This window comes from Sinohyriopsis cumingii, unplaced genomic scaffold, assembly GCF_028554795.1.
Source record: "Sinohyriopsis cumingii isolate HCF-2022 unplaced genomic scaffold, ASM2855479v2 utg002967l, whole genome shotgun sequence".
In the NCBI taxonomy this organism is placed as follows: domain Eukaryota; kingdom Metazoa; phylum Mollusca; class Bivalvia; order Unionida; family Unionidae; genus Sinohyriopsis; species Sinohyriopsis cumingii.
In genome coordinates, this window is record NW_028316355.1 from 28,923 (window position 1) to 49,751 (window position 20,829).

The following is a 20,829-nucleotide window of genomic DNA, read 5'->3' on the forward strand; positions in this document are numbered from 1 at the left end:
AAAATGCCTAATCATACTATTTTAGTACATACCGTTTTGGGGATTTGTATTTGCATATATATGTTGATACCCGCGATTGACAACATCAGCCTCTGAATCTTACGTAAACTTTCAGATCGCAGTTTGCATTCTGATTAATTTTAAAATACTGTAAGACAAATGGACTCAACCTATGTTTTGAAGCAGTATTTCTGGGTTTGTGTGGGACAATTACCCTACAGTTAGATTTTTTTTTAAAGGTGATATGTTTTATTAAAGCAGGGCAGCATCATGCTATGCTTGACCTAGTTACTACTATTTAAAAGTTTAATGCTGTGTTTTTTTTGTGGGTTTTTGTTGTTGTTGCGCTTATCGTGGTATAACTGTTAGTTGCCGAATTGCATATAAAATAATACCTGAAGAGTTTTATGTAAGCTGTGTGATTCGGCAACTGACAGTTTATGACACATACCACGATAAACGCAGAAGAAAACATTAAACTTTTATAACTGCAATTTTAATAATTATTTTCTTGTTATTTTCCTTTTTAAATATGCCTCGTATAATGTTTAGAGCCTTATATCAGCATATGAACACTTGTTGAGGGCATCTATTACGCATCTTTTTATAGAACAGGGGATTCTCCATCAACAGCATCTACATCAAACAAGTAATTCTAACAACGGTAGGCGATCTAAGGTTTTGAATATTTAACAGCATTGTCTTGATACTTTATCTAAATGGGCACTTGTATTCTGAGTAGAAGCTCACTTTTCAAAGCGAAGGATGTGTTGTTTGTTATACATAAAAATGACTATGATTTAATGCTTTCATGGGCGAGTTCAACGTGATTTGTCCGATTCATTACTGTTCGGACTCATAAGTAACCAGGTTTCTTTTCCTTAAATCATATGTGTTCATTAACAGCCTAGGGTAACTACAGGGGCCCCTTAAAATGAAATTAAGACTATAGGAGAATGGAAACTTGTCATACAAAGACATCTACCGTACCGTACAATGTAAGACATGGCACGTGTTGGTTTTGTTTTAGTGCTATTGTCTTACTATCCAAATAACGGCCTTGTATAGCGTGTTCCGATGTCGTTGACATCGGAATGAGTAATCAGAGTTTCTGGAACATCGCACACACTTGGCAGCCTATATCGACACTGTTCCACTAATTTATGTGTAATTAATATACTTACTGTGCTGTCTTTATCCTGGCGGAATGAAAATATGATGCTAACTAACTGACGCATTTTCACGTTCCGTTGACATACATTTGAATTTGTTGCAATGCGACGGTAGTCGAGGTATGCTGAAGTTCGTTAAAGAATAATATTTAAACTTAACCCTATTTCAGCATTTCCGGCTTTCGTCGCTTTCCAGCCAACTGAAATGTAGGCCAACGAAACTTGAAAACTGGTCCATTTCTTTTGTGAGAATTTGAATTTATTAGAGAAAAGACATCAGAGTAAGTGAAATCTGACTAAAACATTATGACTTTACTTTGTAGAAAAGCGTTGTTATTTTAGTTGTCAGTTGTGTGAAATATTCCTAAAATTTGACTTTCGTAACGATGTTAGTCGACATAAAAACACGCTACACAGCGCCGTTAGTTAGGCTGTAAGACCTTGACGTCCACAGGGGAGAGTCGGTGTCTATCTTCCCCCACCACAACCCCCAAATCGTATCAGGGTCAGCGTCTTACACTGTAGGAGTAGGACTCGGAGTCTAAGTGTTACCATGTTTTCCCATTTACTCTAATTTTAATTTCATTTGTAACGATCCCCCCGCGAAAGTGCTGTAGCATCAATCTTTTTTGGGGTTGGGTTTGGTGGATGGGGGGTAGATTTTGAGTTTTCCAGCTCTGAGATAGGGGTCTACATAAGAGACCTAACTCTGTTCGAGATTTAAATCGTGTTTGGTTTCTGGTCATCCTGCTGTCCAACTAGCCAGTAACTAAAGTTGGTTCATTCGTACTGCTTGTTAATTCAGTTTATGGAATATCGTCCACTTCATCGTCCACCTCAGATATCGATGGGTCAAAGTGTTCTGTATCTCCATCTATGAAATTTAACCGATAGCGAAAATTTAGCTAAAATTTTAAGAACTCTGCCGTTTCGGACACAACATCGGAATACCGTCGACACAACAGACCTTGAGCTAGCGAAATGTTGAATTTTGTTTTGGTTTTAAAAAAAACAGATTTGTGTCAAATATTGTTTGAGAAAGAATTACTTTTTCAGAAATAATTTGCAAAGATTTATCTGTTAAAATCAATTTTTGTAATTGTTTTTAAAGAACAAAAACAAAAACATCTATTAACATTTTCATTTCGTTTTGAAGGCATGAGGATTTTACAATGCTTCCTTTGCGCGTGAGTCTATTTATAGATCATTTTCACATACTATTTTTAGCTGGCCAAACCTATCCCATAGCCGCATCCGGTACGGTCATGTGCATTTGACGTAGGGCAACTCAAGTGACCTACACTTCTTATATGAATAGAACATTTGTCATTATTGATCGCCGCAGATCTTAGTAAACACTATATGCCAGCCCACAAGTATGCGTTGAACTGTAGGTTTTCATGAAGCATTTTTTTAACAATAAATGAGTATCTAGTGCTTTATGTTACTGCATTGTGACTCTCGTCTTAACTCCGCCCCACCCCTTATGACTGCATAGTAATGAATAATCCGAAAATAAACAAGTTAACTTGTCTAATTAGCTGTTAACAATGAACACCAAAGGCGGCATATCATATATTAAGCAGATTCCTCAAAGATTTACCATTTAGTTAATAGATTAAATGGGTATGAATGTGGATCCCAAAACTGCTTATGATACATTGGATTGGCTAAGGAATGTACTCTCTCTCTCTCTCTCTCTCTCTCTGCTAACTCCTTGAACAAATATGGGTAATAATGATGAGTTAACTCATCATGCGATACATTTGCAACAGCCAGTTGCTACATTACTATCAGCTATGTGTAACTCGTGTGGCTTCTCGGATTGGGCTTGGGATCTGATTATGTTGGCACTGATAATGCTGTGTTCGCCTGTATGCATCCATCTACTACGAAATTAATTACATGCAACAAAGACATTTATAAGTCCTCGTGTTTTCGCGAGTATATAGTCTTGATGAGTCATCTAAATACACGTAGATTTGTACAAATTGCAATTCTGGTCACATAGGAAAATCGTGCACCCACCCTTTTCCTTTCAGAAATGGAACATCCAACTTTTTAAGTCCTATCCAGAACCGCGGGCAGGGTAGGACAAATTCCGGGGGACCACAGCGGTCAGGGGGTCCGCCGTTGTTTCAATTTGTGATTCACTGGGGCCTACTGGATAATTTTTCCTAGGGCCCACAAATCCTGTACACTGCCCTGGTCCGCTCTGACGCTTTTTGTGCTCATATCTACCTTTCTGTTTTAAGCAGATTACTGGACTATTCATTCATTATTTTTAAACACTATTTATGTGAAGGGTGTACAGATGTCAAACCTTTACAGATTTGTTTGAAACTTTCTTCACGTACATACACAATGTTAATGACAATCGCTTAAAAGTTGCCCTACGTTGATTGCGCAGCGTTAAATATTGGAGTGGAAAACCCAAATTCGACTTCCTGAAAAAGGTCTATAGAAGTCAGCATAAAGTAATTATCCGTAAGTTTATACAGAAATAAACAGACCTCGGCCTGATCGTGAGCAAGCTTGCCTAGTAGCTTCTCGTGGGTCAGTGGTTCTTCCCGGGGTTCTCCAGCCACCAGTTATACTGGCCGCCATGTATCCGTTGTTTTCACGTGACATAACAAAACGTGTGTACTTCAATATCTGCCATTTTGATTCTCTAGCCACACAAATCGGCACCTAACAACATTGTTCATCCCACATAATTATGAAGGCATGTCTCATTTTGTGCTGAAGGATACAATATAACATCACATTCTGTTGTGCATATGAACTGCACGAGACCAAATGCGTGACTTTTCTCCTTTTTCTTCAAGTAAAACATTGCAATTTCAAACATCTTTTTGATTATTTCATAAAGAAATAGATCCATCAATAAACAGACGAATACACGAATGGATACTCAAACAAGTAGAAACATGTAATGATTTTCAATTTACACGGGCTGAAATCAATCATTTGATTATAGTTCAAGTTAAAAAAACAAAGTATTTCAAGAATAATCGGTTTTGACATTCGGTAGAAAGGCATGCTCCGTTAGGCAAATGTTTCATTTAAATACACAAAAGACAATCTTTCTTTGAACGGTTATCGCTTTCATTCATTATCATCCTACGTCCATAATCTCCACCACAAATACAATATTTGAACCTACTTATTAAAACTGGTTTGTCAGCTTTGTCACATGCACGTGTTTGCGAAAAACATTTGTACATAAACGTTCTGGCATAATTCACATGCTGTGAAATTTTATTTTCGTGACTGTTATTGTATCCCGAAGATCATTGTCCGTAAATACTCTTTCAAGGTGACAAGCTTAGGGACATCACACAAACTATTTTTTTTAAAAGACAATATTGTCTGTTTGTATAAAAAAAATAACTGCATTTCTATTTGACAGCAATATGCTTCATTATGATTCAGCTTCACTCTTCTGTCTTTCGATATAGACCAGATAACTAACATTTTTATTTTTATTTTCGTGCTATAAGGGCACATAATTTCAAATATAATCTGTGTATCATTTCGATTAAGTAAATATCCTAATCAACAATGAAATCAGATTATTATCTTGAATATACGTGATGACTCGTGTTGACAAAGGTTTGTTAGGGACTCAAAACGGCGGCACAAGATACGCGCTCGTTGCATTGTGGGTATTTGCGTACACAATCGTGACGTCTGTGAAAACAACCCATAGCCTATCATGTGCTGAAAAATGGCGTTAAACCCAGCAACAACAACCTCGGCCTGATCGGCTACGTTCTGACCAATATAAATCTTCATTACATTTACCAACTAATGCAATTGCACTTATTATAATGTAACCTTCGATTCCGATTGTTACGAATGTCCGTTAGAGATTATGCGCACGCGAAAGTGTCCGGTTATTTTTTTTATTTTATTTTTTGTTGTAACACGGGACAATGCAGATATTCTGAAAGTAATATACATCGGGTATTTTAGGGCATTACAGCTTCCAACCTTTAATAATGATTCTCTAATACACAATCATGTTGCACCTACTCTACATTTTCACAGGATAATAATGATAATGATATGTAACTATAAATCGAAGAGTACGTTGTGGCCTTTCATTATCAGAGTTCATACAGTGTTAAAAATCTTCGATTTTACGAGACAACGTAGTCTTATATATCTTTGTTTTATCAAATAGATGAAACAGTCTTGTATCAATTTTCTAAATTATCTACAAACCACCACGAAAGAAAACTTTTCAACGTGTGATAATACTGTATTTTTATTTCAAAAGTGACTTTCTTACGAAACAAACATGCCGCCAATTTCGTCATTATGCCGCACCGGTTTGCGATTTTAGCACTGACATCGAGTCGGGAATAATATCACATCCAGTCCCAGCTAGGTCATCCATTTAACACTCTCAGTATCAGTGCTCGGTCATCCATTTAACACTCTCAGTATCAGTGTTCGGTTATCCATTTAACACTCTCGGTATCAGTGTTCGGTCATCCATTTAACACTCTCAGTATCAGTGCTCGGTCATCCATTTAACACTCTCAGTATCAGTGCTCGGTCATCCATTTAACACTCTCGGTATCAGTGTTCGGTCATCCATTTAACACTCTCAGTATCAGTGCTCGGTCATCCATTTAACACTCTCGGTATCAGTGTTCGGTCATCCATTTAACACTCTCGGTATCAGTGCTCGGTCACCAGTTTCAGTCATTAAATACCAAGTGTACAAACTTTTGTTTTTCTTCGCAGTACTCACGTGACAATTTGAACTGATGCACGATTAAATAAATGGTAGAGTTGTTCAAGATTTCGACCCCAAAAATGCTCTTTCAAAGTCACTGAATATGGAGACGAAAATATGCCCTAAAACTATAAGTAATTATAATCTAAATGATTTCCTGCCCTTTTCTTTCTTTATCATTTTAAAAAAAGTAAATAGTTATATAAAGAGAGAGTGAGGAGACGAATTTCCACCGGTTGAGAAGAATACTTTTAATCCCAGCAATCGCTCATTCTGTCGGCTGGGAAAAAAGATCGAGGAGAATAGACCTTTTTCCATTACTATTTTTAGCTTGCCAAACCTATCCCATAACCGACACGTCTTTTATGAATATTGAATTTGTCATAATAGATCGCCGCAGGTAGTATTAAACAGTAAAAAATGCAAAAATGTTGAACTTAAGAAGAAATTAAAGGATGCTGATGGAAAATATGCCATTTTAATGGAATCGCGGAAGCAAAAGTCTATTGAATTTAAATATATGCAGCATAACGACAAGAAAATAAAATTCTATGCAGGTCTTCCAAACTGTGACACCTTTCTGTGTTTATTTGAAGAAACGTGCACTCATGCCAAGAGACACAAAACAAAACTGAAGCACAAGGATGAACTTTTAATGACATTAATAAAATTGAGGAGAAATCTGGCTAAGGAAGATTTAGCCTATCGGTTTGATACCAATGAGTCACAAGTGACCAAGATTTTTCACCGTTGGCTTCATGCATTGTACATTGCTGTTGATGGACTCGTCAAGTGTCCAGACAGTGATGAAATGGAACTTCCAGAAGTATTTCAGAATGATAAACTTAGAAAAGTTAGATGCATTATAGATTGTAATGAAATTTTCATTGAAAGACCGACAGTTAAAGGCCAAAGCACAAACCTACTCTAATTATAAGAGACACAACACATTGAAGGTGCCTGTTGCCATTAGTCCCACTGGAGCAGTGGTATTCTTGTCAACATGCTGAGGCGGACGAGTCTCAGACCGAGAGATAACTCGTCAGTCGGGTCTGCTGGAGAAGCTGCTTCCTGGGGACACCGTCCTTGCGGATCGTGGGTTCACGATGGTGGAAGAATTTTCATTCAGGGGAGCAAAGTTGATGGTACCAGCTTTCACAACAAAAAAAAAAAGAAAACAACTATCGGCAAAAGAGGTGGAGGAATCTAGGTTTATGTCGCGTGCAAGGATACATGCTGAACGTGTTACAGGTCGGATAAAAGATTTTGAAATTCTTCAAGGAACACTTCCATTGACACTAGCCAAAAGACCTAGCTGTAATGAGGAGACAACATGTGATAAAATTCTTACAGTAATCAGTGCTGTTGTCAATATGAATGACCCACTTTTGTAAATATCTTGTCTACTGGACCACACGCCAATATTTCTCTTAAGCTTTTTAATTACAATGTTGTCTTTTATATCTCTGGTTTGATGGTATTCATTGTATTTTCGATGGTAATGAAATATTTATGTTACCAAAAAAAAAATTGATATACAGTTAACCTGAAAAGAATGTTTTTGCTATGAATTGTAGTTTGGACGCCTAAGAAGTTACAAACTCTAAATATTATTCTCAAAGAAAACTAACACAGTTGTAACATATTGTATGTATTTTTTTTTATTGAACATGCATTTCTGTGATCTTTATAAGACCGTGTGTGTTGAAACTAGCCATGTGCAGCTATTTTTACCCTTCCATTAGACGATAGTGTAATTGATTAACATTTATTTTTGCTCGTATGTGTGTAAATAGTAACTATCGTCTTCAAATTTCAGCAATGGATCGTCCAACTTTGTAAGTCCTGCCTGATGCAGTTTTTGCTCATATCTACCTTTTTCTGTATTAGGAAGGTTACTGAAATATTCACTCATGATTGGCGAACAGACTATTTCTGTAAATGGTGTACAGATGTCAAACCTTTACGTCTTTGTCAGAAACTTCCTACACGAACATACACACTGTCAATGACGACCGCTTAAAAGTTGCCCTACGTTGATTGCGCATGCGTTAAATATTGGCGTGGAAAAACCCAGATTTCGATTTCCGGAAAAAGGTCTATAAAAATTTGTAGCGAGAGCGCATATACGCTTTATTTACTCATTAATCCCGCGTGCCGAGATTACGTGTCGTGAGATTGTACAGTAAACATCGTTTTGGTGGTATTACAGTAAACAGATGTAGCTCTACAATGATATCAAATAATGTAGACATTCTACTCGCATTACATCTACGGCGTGAAAACCCTAATTTTTTAGACCTGTTTTTTTTAGGTAAAAAAATTATCGCCTTTCGGAACTGGAATTTGTGTTCGGATTTTAGAATTTTTGGCCTGATAGCTAAATAAAAAGACCGGTCCGAACTGTCAACACGGATAGACGAACCTTTGATAAACTAGAAGTTTGAGATTTGGAGTAAAAAGTGACTAGGACACGAAAATCATGGGTCCAATACCCACAGAAAGTCCAGCTTGTACCCTTGCACATGCACGAGCAAAACATCCAATCGAAAACAATGTCTTTGATACACTTAGGCAGATGGCGAAACGAAAATCTCGGAAGCAGATGTAGTTGGATGTATTCAGAAGAACACTACCCCAAATGCGTCCCGCCGCCCAAGTCCAGGTAAAAATGAAACCAATCTCCAGGGGTTAAGAAGTTAATAATTGATATATGAGAAAGCTTGCCAGTACGTGAATGGCAGTGGTATAAAAATGTCGCTGAAGGAGAACAATTCTGACACTGAGCAAGGAGCATATTGTAAAATCAGAGTACTCTTCGACTGGTGTCAAGGATGTCTTTGATAAAGTTTACGGAGATTGTGTCATCGTTTTATAGTTGATCGTGAATCCACATCTGGAAAACTGTTATCTGCGATTAGTGAGCGGGAAGTGATTGCTGTGAAGGGAGCAGATGATGAAGATGCTCGATACGCAGTGGAAGATAATTATATTATTACGGAAATGAAACTGGACTCGAGTTGAAATCGACCAGGAGTTTTTCGCCAAAAATCGCTCGACGTAGTCAGCCTGTTCAGAGAGTTTTTTTAAGCATTATTTTTCAATGCAAAAGGTCCGAACATCCCGTGCCTGACTTTGATATTGTCAATGTTTATTGCTATGCCTCCAAAGTGTTGCCGAACCACTTGTCCGCGTACCGGTACCTGAGGTATTCATCTGCTGGATGACAACGCACCGGCCCATGAATCCGCCGTCGCGAAGGACTTCCTAACGGAGCAAAGAATAACATTCGAAACTTTGATACATTCTCCATACAACTCTGATAAAGCTCCATGTGGGTTTTGACTGAATCTCGTTTATCAAACATTTGCATCAGACGGTTTGAAATCCTTCATGCGCTTGAAGTGCAGTTTTCCGCCTTATGAACAACATACCACAAAATGAATAGAAAACGGCATTTAATAACTGGATAATCAGACTGAGAAAGTGTGAAGAGGTGCCTGGGCAATAGATTGTGGGAATGCCCTAACTTAATAATTACTACCTAAGAACATTGTTGCACAGCGCACGAATAATCAGAACATTTAAATAACCCTCGCACACACACATACACACAAACACACACACACACATACATACATATATATATATATATATATATATATATATATATATATATATATATATATATATATATATATATATATATAGTAATGTCATAAAAATGCTCCTACCCGTCTGTCCTCATCACTGACACAAGCAAAAGCGGCAATCATCATGTTATCGGGGTCATGTGGGAGGATCTTAAATCCCCATTTGATCCTGCTATGTTGCTCTAGCTGTTTGCTGTCCAATCTCATCATTCTGACATAAAATAAGTAATTAAAATTTAGGCCACATAAGCTATCAATTTAAGTAATTAAAATGTAGGCCACATAAGGTATCATTTTAAGTAATTAAAATGTAGGCCACATAAGCTATCATTTTAAGTAATTAAAATGTAGGAAACATAAGCTATCATTTTAAGTAATTCAAATGTAGGCCACATAAGCTATCATTTTAAGTAATTAAAATGTAGGCCATATAAGCTATCATTTTAAGTAATTAAAATATAGGCCACAGAAGCTATCAATTTAAGTAAATAAAATGTAGGCCACATAAGCTATCAATTTAAGTAATTAAAATGTAGGCCATAGAAATTATCATTCTAAGTAATTAAAATGTAGGCCACATAAACTATCAATTTAAGTAATTAAAATGTAGGCCATAGAAACTATCATTCTAAGTAATTAAAATGAGGGCCGCATAAGCTATCATTTTAAGTAATTAAAATGTAGGCCACAGAATCTATCGTTTTAAGTAATTAAAATATAGGCCACAGAAGCTATCAATTTAAGTAATTAAAATGTAGGCCACAGAAGCTATCATTTTAAGTAATTAAAATGTAGGCCACAGAAGCTATCGTTTTAAGTAATTAAAATGTAGGCCACATAAGCTATCGTTTTAAGTAATTAAAATGTAGGCCACATAAGCTATCGTTTTCATTGATAATTATAGTGCCAGTAGAAGCTATAAATACAAGAACTAACGTTGTTGGAAGAATATTTTTAGATGATAATGATACACATCAGGACCGTCGTCCCCTCCATCAGTTGTCACATTTATATTTCGTGTTCAAAATAACGGATGATGGTTTTATTAAACAAGTAATACAACGTTATTATTTAATGAAAGGGACTAATTCACAAACTGTATGACTTACCAGGATATACGGAAATATATACATATATATATATATATATATATATATATATATATATATATATATATATATATATATATATATATATATTAATATATAACATACATAAAAAATAGCATGCCTTTTAAAGTGTTGGTATAAAGCAATTTGATATACCCATACGATTTGTATATGAAACTGTGATCCGCCATGGCGTAATAATACGCATAATTTAAAGATTCTTGCAACTGTGTGCTGTCGATTCTATAAATATAGATCAATGATGAATTTCCGCTCGTCAATCATTAGTGACATATGAAAATAACGATAAAATGTATTAATAATCCCCGTTTTCTAAATGAATTTAAAATGGTACACGATTTCATTGCATTCCTTTCTGCTTTCCGTGCCCCCTTCCCTCTCATGCTCAAGGGGCAAAATAAGCAGAAATCTGGAGTGAGAGAGAAAAAGAATTTGGGCTTGATGAAAACCTTGAAAGTGAATTTACACCAAGTAACCTACAATAATGTGGTTCGTCGTAACGGTATGTGCGCACTTACCTTGGGTTTTATCTACAGTGTTTATATAATCAATGTTCCAAAGTTACCTTTGCCTGTCGACACTATACGGTAAATTTTTGGTTACAAGGCACATATACTGTAATTTAATGCTTTGCTGTTGTTGTTGTTGTTGGTGGTGGTGGTGGTGTTCCTTAAACCTATTATAATGTTCCAAAAATCGATTATTATTATTAGTTAAATATGAAAATGTCCAAAGGCCTCCCCCTACCCCCCTCCCCTCTCTCTCTCTCTCTCTCTCTCTCTCTCTCTCTCTCTCTCTCTCTCTCTCTGGACCATCGTAGCAAGATAAGAACAGGCGAAAATCCATGAAAAGACCAGCGTAGAGGATTTGTTTTCGCTTTGTGTCAAACCGACCAAAATGAGAGAGACAGAGAGAATTTTATGGTCGGTAGTAAAGTTAATTAATGCAGAATAATGAATTAGATCAACTTAAATGTATTAAAATATTTTAATTACTGCTTGTTGGTTCGTCATTTCGCTTAGTTTCTCTTCCATACTAATTTATATGCGCCGGTACGTGAATGGCTAACCATTCAGTGTTCAAGAGGCTAATCATGTGTTTGGTTTGTAGTGCTCTACCGTCTTCATTAAAACCATGTTTCGTGTTTAAATCATAAGTGTGTCTGATATTGATTTAATCAATGTGAATAAAAATAGAAACTCAAAAAAGAAAACAATCAACTTATCAATGTGCAAAGGTGATTGTGAATAGCCACCAAAAGCACAGAACTACAATTTGTAGCGGGCACACTCGGCAGGAATGTGAGGTTTTCATTCACTCGGTCATTATCAATCTTAAATACGTTCAAAGGGCAAATATTTATTTTTGTATGTGTCATAAATAAAATATGTGTATATTATGTACGCTGTATCAATAATGTACCACTCATTCTATAAATTATACATCTCGTGATGTATCATTGATACCGCGAAATGGCAGAAAAGGAAACAAGTTCTAACATTCAGAAAACACGTGAAGCCATATCGCCACAAAGAATGCTTACAACACTGCAACCATAACTTGATACAAGATGAAGTGTATATTTGTCCGGGGCTAATACTGCTAATGTCGTATCTGCCATGTTTAAGACACACTTTTCCAGTATTATGACTTTGGCTATTGCTTGGTTGGGCTATTTCAGTGTCTTATACAAGTTAATTTGTGTGTGTGTGTGTGCATATATATATATATATATATATATATATATATATATATATATATATATATATATATATATATATGTGTGTGTGTGTGTGTGTGTGTGTGTGTGTGTGTTCGTGCGTCCGTGTGTGTGTGTGTTGGATTTTTAACGTAGCTTTAAAATAATATTCATTCATATCGCTACGATGTCTGCAGCGTGGCAGTTTATATTGGTGTCAAGCATTGGGACATCACTCCCCACATACGTAGCATCATGTCCCATCCAGTCACATTTTTCTGACACCAGGCCGACCAGTCCTAATACTAACCTCTTAACACATTAACCTCTGGAGGTTTTTGTCATTTTCGCGTGAAATTCCAGTAGGGAACACATTTTGAAAGCTATTTCTGAATACATCCTAACACATCAACTTCCAGGTGATTTTCAAATAACCTAACGCCTAGTTGTGTTAGAAACATCGTTTTTAATTGGATATTTGGCTCGCGCATGAGCAGAAGGGTAAAAGTTTTTTTTTTTCTTAACGGACCCATTATTTTCGTATCAAGACCACTCTTTATTCCAAATGCCCATCTTATCCTACTTTTTGCAAAGGTTCATCTGTCTGCAGTTCATACCGGTCTGCCTTAGATCTGAGACCAAAAAGTCTAAAATCCGGACACAAAATCGGATTCCGACCACGGGCGAATTTTGGTTTAAAAAAAAAAGGGTCCAAAAAATGAGGTTTTCCCCCTATATTTTGTAGCGCAAGTAGAAATTTCAGATTAATTGGTATCATTGTAGAACTACATCTATCCACCTTTCTATAATACCACCCAGTTTAGTGTATCGTACATGACCATGACGCTATCGAGCTCGGCAGTAGGCTACTACCTAATGCCACGTAAACTCGTCGGCAGGGGTTAATGTGTTAATGCGAGGGAGCTGTTAGTACCATTTTTCATAAGTCTTTGATTTGACTCGGCCGGGGTTAGAACCCGAGACCTCCTGCATCCGAGACGGACGCTCTAACCACTAGGCCACCGGAACCGTCTGATACACTATTGACCAACAATGTGTTATACAGTACAGTAAAGAAAAGAGTTAATTAAACTTTCTAGGGATACAAATATGTCTTTTGTTACGTGTTTAGGCTCGAATAAACAGTAACACAAGAAAGGGTGAAAACAAAAAGCTTTGAAAAATAAAATAATTTAATTCCATGGAAAAATTCGGTAAAAATGAAAACATTTGAACTTACGGTTTTAAGAATCAAATCCAAAAATAATCCAAGAATAATCCACGAATAAAATTTTAAAATGTTCTAATGATTTCAAGTTCGTGTCCGGACGAAGAATCCAAGATGGAAGACGATGACGTATGATGTAACCTATTGAAGTCTACAGTTCCGTGAATAAACAAGAAATATCACTCCGGTTTTGGAAATCCAAATAAATATTTATAAGAGATGTTTTTTTTTTCTTCTCAAGAATTTCGTATGAGCACACATATATCTCCAGGGAAAAAAAAATTAAGCCTTTTGAATCCAAATAATTTGAAATAACTCCAAACGACACAAGTCACTTTCCAGTGTAATAGCCGAACTAACTTAGAACATTTCTCTAAAACAAAGGTTATACCGTATTCTAAAACGCAATTATGAAAATCCCCAAGTTGTGAATTTGAAAAGGGTGCGTCACCTGATCATGTTTATATCACGTACGCCTAACATGACCTTGGCGAAAGCCAATCATTTTACTCTAAGAAATAAAATAAAAATTGTTTACTTCTTAATCACGTAGTCCCATCATGACCTTGACAACAACGAATCATTTTAAAATAAAAATAGAACTTATTTACGTGGCCGCTACTAATTTTGAATCAAGGTCAGGATCTAGGTCAACATTTGGTGTTTGCTAAAACGAAGAGTCAAGGTCAAACTATTTTCTGGAAAAAGTATCATCTCCAGTGAATAAATTTACATTACAATAGCATGTAATGAAAAATATAAAAAAATTAACCTGACAAACAAACAATTAAATAAAAAATAAATATATATTAAATCAGACATAATAAATCAAATATAAATATGTAACATTAAACTTCTAATTCCTCGTGAATCGATGAATTTAAAATGTATCTCGATTGACAGGCGTAACTGAAACAAATATAAAGGAGAGAGAGAGAGAGAGAGAGAGAGAGAGAGAGTTTTATATGTATCGGATAGAAAATGGCAAAATTTGGAAACATGTACTTACTTCATGTAGTCATTAAGATGCATTATCTTGCGAGGTTTTATGGAGTACTCGCTTTTGAAGATATAAATATAACCCTTAGATACTAACAGGAACCATCGCCGCCCTACAAAGATATCAATAAAGCCCTTAGACACTAATAGGAACCATCGCCGCCCTACAAATAGATAAATATAGCCCTTGGACACTAATAGGAACCATCGCCGCCCTACAAATAGATAAATATAGCCCTTGGACACTAATAGGTACCATCGCCGCCCTACAAATAGATAAATACAGCCCTTAGACACTAATAGGAACCATCGCCGCTCTAAAAAGATATAAAAACTATAAGTTTCTTCAGTAGAGTATTATTTGTATAATCTCTTTACCAAATAATCGTTTAAGTAGTTTCTTCACTGAACTCAATAAAAGGGTTGAACTCAACAAGAGGTGACAAAAATCTACCTATTTCAATGAACATCGCAAGAACTATATGGTCAGTGACTGTATAAGAGTGTTGATTCATATGTTTTAAAGTGCATGACGAATTGACAAAAAGCAATGGGTCGGAAGAAAGTTTTCAGTCTGTCAACGCGCCCATCATTGATTTTGGGGAAACATGCTTATAATTGTTGCTAATACTAATTCTTCCACTTGAGTGAAAATATATTCTGGGAAATATGTGATCACCCTAATCACAGTGGATAATAAACAAAAATTTTCTTCAGTAAACATACCGCATTTTGTTTTGTTGTTCCAACTTGAAGTCTCTTTGTTTTCAAATGCTGATACGTTTAACTTCTCTAAAATACACGGTTCTAGCTAAAACCATTTTACAGTCAAGGTCAGTCTTTCTTTAGAAAGGAGGGTGAACATATTTAACCTCTGCATTCAACTTGTTGACCAAAACAAGTTCATATACTAATTATATTGTTATTGTTGTTGTTGGATTAACGCCACTTGTCAGCATATGATAGCCTATACATGGCGGTTAGTATACCTGGTGGAGGAAGAACCGGAAAACCTCGGGAATAACCACCGACCCACGGATAGCTCCTGGCGAGCTTGTTCACATACACATAGAGGCCAGGCTTGAGACTCGAACCCACGCGGGCAAAAGTGAGATGGCAGTGATCGATAAAGCCGAGAGCTTTAGACAACTTCGCAACCCGGGGCCCCAATCATTTTAAGTTCACTTTGGATAAAATAATTTCATAAAAAGAGTACAGTAAACAGTACTTAAACACTTAAACTCGAAATAATATGTATGTATGCATGTATGTATGTATGTATGTATGTATGTATGTATGTATGTATGTATGTATGTATGTATGTATGTATGCATGCATGCATGCATGCATGCATGCATGCATGCATGTATGTATGTATGTATGTATGTATGTATGTATGTATGTATGTATGTATGTATGTATGTGATTTGGATTTTTAACGTAGCTTTAACAATTTTTCAGTCAAATTGCTACGATGTCTGCAGTGTGGCAGTTTATAGTGATGTCTAACACTGGGGCATCATGCCGCAGACATGCAGAATGATGTCCCACCCAGTCACATTATCGTGACACCAGTCCGACCAGTCCTAACACTAACCTTTTAACGCTGAACGCCAAGCGAGGCAGCTGTTAGTACCATTTTTGTAAGTCTTTGGTATGACTCAGCCGGGGATCGAACCCACGACCTCCCGCATCCGAGGCGGACGCTATAACCACTAGGCCACAGGAGTGGTATGTATGTATGTATGTATGTATGTATGTATGTATGTATGTGTTTGTGTGTGTGTGTGTATGTATGTATGTATGTATGTATATATCTATATCTATCTATATATATATATATATATATATATATATATATATATATATATATATATATATATATATATATGTGTGTGTGTGTGTGTGTGTGTGTGTGTGTGTGTGTGTGTGTGTGTGTGTGAGTGTGTGTTGTGCGAGCGTGCGTGCGTGCATGCATGTATGTATGTACACTTACATCGCATGAACTTGAACATGCGCTCCATTTGCCGCTGTACCCGTACATATCCATATATACTGGGAGAAAGCTGGAGGGCGTCTTGGGCCCCTGCAATGAAATTATATTTACCCAATACCCGATTATTGAAACAATAGATTGATGCTGTTGGAAACAAATTATCTGCATTACAAATAATATTTCTCTCCAATTCTCTAGTTATTTACAAAACTGATACTGATATTGTAGGAAAACAATGACCATAGTGCAACAATTACGTGTACAAATGCGTGCTTCTTGTCCTATAACAACTGTACTGCCAAATATGTTTGAATGAATGTACAGTTTTGCATTGGTCGAATTAAGCTTTATGTTTTATGTATTTATGTGCGACTTTTGTTCGAATCTGATAAAGTCTTCATTTTTAAAATATGAAAATTAGGCACATTTTTATCCATTTGACGTTGTGACTACAATGTCATCCTTCGGATGAAGATAATGTTATAATTCAAACCAACTTATTTCAAAAGATTACATTAAAACAGTAGGCAAGCATGCCAGCATATAGTCTCATAAACTCTCGGTTTATTTTCAAATCGAAATGTTTGCTGTTAGAAAGAAATAAAGAAAGGAAAGTAACACTCAGCAGAGGTTTGCTAAAACATGATGTTTAATCATCCACTTAATAATTTGTGAGAGACGGACCTGGTTTACAATAACCCTAAAGTTTCTCTCTCTGTAAATGTCGGTGTTACATGCCAATTCTAGATATAAACGAGCATGCGAAAAATATAAACACATTACAGACTTGAACGTCATTATACATAGCTGCACCATCCTACGTCACTTGTATTTGGATCACTTTGGTTTTTCCTGCATTAACTTGATATCTCAGACGATCGAAGTAAAAACTTGTTAAGTGACTGAAAAATATAGCCGTTAAGTCAAGAAAGGAAATCGAGATTTATTCCTGTTACTCTAGTGTCTGTCATACACAACATTGTTTTCAAAGAATATTGATTATAGTAAAACTAAAGGCAAAAATGTACCTATTACTGTACGTGTTTTTCAAGATGGCGGCGTTCGGGTTTGAAACACAGTTTTGCTTGCAATTTGACATTGAAGAAATATTTCGCGAAATTGATGTAGCACATCATATCCATAGACGCGCGGGTGCAGTAGCTAGGGTGTTTTTTGTTTTGTTTTTTTTTTTTGTTTTTTTTTTTGTTTTTTTTGCTTGATTTTTTTTTGCCTGAGTGGCTCTGATATCTTAGAACACTTCCACCAGTTGTGACTATTGGCAGGGACAAAAGTTATTGCCAAGAAGAGTGAAATATCATTATGTCTGTGAATTAGGATTGTAAAATTGCATACAATTTTGATCCTATAGTGACCCCTACTTGCATACAGTAGTCTTACCAGAATCTTACTTGATTAAAGAAACACAGCCCTCCCACAGGCACACTTTATCTTGTGTTGTCAATCAGCGTTATTTTTAATGATTAATCGATGATACAAATTTGCTATTTCTTCTTTGTTAGAAAGCCAACGGAAAAATATACGTGACTCAAGCTATTTTATGGCAATATTAATTTAAAGTGACAATTCCATGGTTTACCAAGTGGTAGAAAACTATGGAGAGAACTAAGGGAACCCCTTCCCCTTGCAATTGGCATAGTAATGAACACGTCACAAACAAACAATACGTTCAACATATATTTATTTTCATTCCGAATAATGATAATAGTAACACTTACCTATGTGTCTGAGGGGCCCACTAACTGAACTTTGTGAAGCCATTTTCCAGAAGGAATAATAAAATCACTGTCATTTTTCTGAAAAACAAAACAGACAATCGACAATGTTGCTATTCATAGCTGCATACATGAAAATAAGTAGTAATCTGTTTCGCTACTGGCGATCAAAAGCCACATCAGACAGCCTAATATCGCTAAACTGACTTTAAAATCGTGTCGGATTGCCCCACATTTATTTATTTTTCGGCCAGGTATCTAGTCGAACTATGAACTATGAACTTATTGTCCGTTTGTGCCTATTAGGTTTCATTCAACCCTATTTGAACTTCTGCCTAACTAGCGTTCTGGAAGACACTTTTAAAAGTTTATCTGAAGTCTTTGTTTTAATCCACTTTGTCAAATCTCCCGATAGTCTTAGACTATATACAATCAAAAGGCAGTCTGCTGAAATCAAATTATATAAACTAACTGCAGGCCTGGAAAAATGGTGTCTATGGATGATATGGATAACTGGGCCAGGTCTCTAATGATGGCAAGTGTGCTCAAGTCCGTCCTGCACAATGTTTTGCTAAAACAATTTGAAGATATCCTCAAGAAAGTCGATGAAGTCTACAAAGAAGCAGAATAAATGGGGGGGGGGGGGCATTTCGAATATCAGACTAAACACGAGCAGTTAAAACAGAAGATACTGGTGTTAAAACCAAGGGAAAAGGCAAATAAAACATTGATTGGAGGCCTACAGACTCGGAATAAAGCTGGACAAAAACACTTCGGCGAACAGGAACAATGCACAAGGACAAATAATATAATGATTTCTTGCTTTGAGGATGGAAAGAACAATGAGACATTCGACGTTTGTGCAGAAAGTGTGGTGGACATGCTCAAGAATAAATTGGGAATTGGGATCTCAGTTGATGCATATTTCATAGCTTGTGCCAATTTTCAAACTCATCCAACATACATGATCTGTCATTTAATTTCGAGGAGTAAAAGCCAATTGTGAAAAGAAAACAAATTTAAAGGTTCGAGACTAGTAACCACGTGACTAAAGCAACATCTGATTTTATGCAAAGATTACATTCTCAAGCAATCGTCAGATCAGCCTGGTATCTGACGGAAGAATGTTTGCAAAGTCTAAATATAACAGTGAGCGGAATAAAAATAAGGGACGACATTTCAAAATTGTGGAATAATGTAATCGGACAGTGAATAAGTGGAGTTTAAATTTAATCTGACCTGATTCGTGATTTTTTGTCGATTTTTTCTTCTATAATTTAAAAAGGAAAACGATTCTTTGATATTGTATATAGTTACTTGATTTAAGCACACGGAACTACATCACAATTCACTCGCATTTCTCGTCACTGTCAGGTGTTGCTAATTTTTGTTTAACAAGGGAGGTAGCTCTCGAACAACTGTTAATTAGCAGAGGAGTTTGTTTTAGCCCGACTTGACTATTTTTGTTAGCGACTTAATTTAGATTTTTTTTTTAACCAGTAATGACAGTAATGCCTTGAGCGATAAACTCAGTATATTGGTTGGTTGATTGGTATGGGTTAAACTCCATTTTCAGTACATAATGGACTATACATGGCGGCCAGTAGATTTAGTGGTGGAAGTACCCGTGCAAACACCCTGGAAGAAGCATCGACCCACTGGAAGCTACTGGTACGCTTTCTCACACGGCCACGTTGGCCGAGCCCGGGACTCGAACCAAGGCAGACAGAGGTGAGATGTCAGTGATCTATAAAGGCAAGCGCCTTATCTGACTTGGCCACTCTGGGCATTCATGACAGGACGGAGGACCATAATTGACTCCTTTTATCTAAATATCATAAATGGCTGACTACTAAGATGAAGAGAGGGCATTAACATCTATAAGATCATGACTACGTAAATAACTATTAGAAGACAAAAAGTATACCCCTCTTTCCGATTAGTTAGGAAGTCCCCCCCCCCCCATACATTCTATGCTGTAAAGTGGAATAGGATAATTATAATATAAATAACTTCCTTATAATTTTATTGTTTGGGTGATTTTATTAGCTAGTTTCGAGCGAAATATTGCAGTTATTGTACTGTTTCCGTTTCCTTGCAATAGGGCACTGGGTGCTCTGTGTTGACTGAGCTTTTTCCACATATTATTTGTTGTTTATTTAAAACAAAAACAAAGCAAACAACAACAAATAAAAAACGGTATGACCTTTGATATTAATTTATATCATTGTCTTGCTACCTTTGATTTAACTCTTCATTTATCTTCCCTATTCTTACCTTTACCCTTGACCTTTATGTCTCTTATATCTACTAGCTACTCTACATCGTATTTATTCGTCTGTTTATCCTTCTCTCTTCTACCGTCAAGCTGATATATATATATATATATATATATATATATATATATATATATATATATATATATATATATATATATATATACACACACACGAATAAATGACATTATCA

General features: G+C 36.2%; 1 protein-coding gene across 2 annotated transcripts in view; it reads right to left on the reverse strand.

Annotated features, from left to right (window-relative positions):
- LOC149769941 (uncharacterized) overlaps positions 1–20,829 on the reverse strand; it is an 86,792-nt gene that overhangs the window by 25,872 nt on the left and 40,091 nt on the right. For both annotated transcript variants that reach the window (XM_089949635.1, XM_089949636.1), the window contains exons 2-5: positions 18,364–18,441; positions 16,628–16,717; positions 14,642–14,744; positions 9,657–9,786 (exon numbers count right to left, since the gene is read on the reverse strand). In XM_089949635.1, coding sequence (XP_089805761.1) covers positions 9,657–9,786; positions 14,642–14,744; positions 16,628–16,717; positions 18,364–18,406 — 366 coding nt within the window. In that variant the 5' untranslated portion in view covers positions 18,407–18,441. The remainder of the gene's footprint in view (positions 1–9,656; positions 9,787–14,641; positions 14,745–16,627; positions 16,718–18,363; positions 18,442–20,829) is intronic.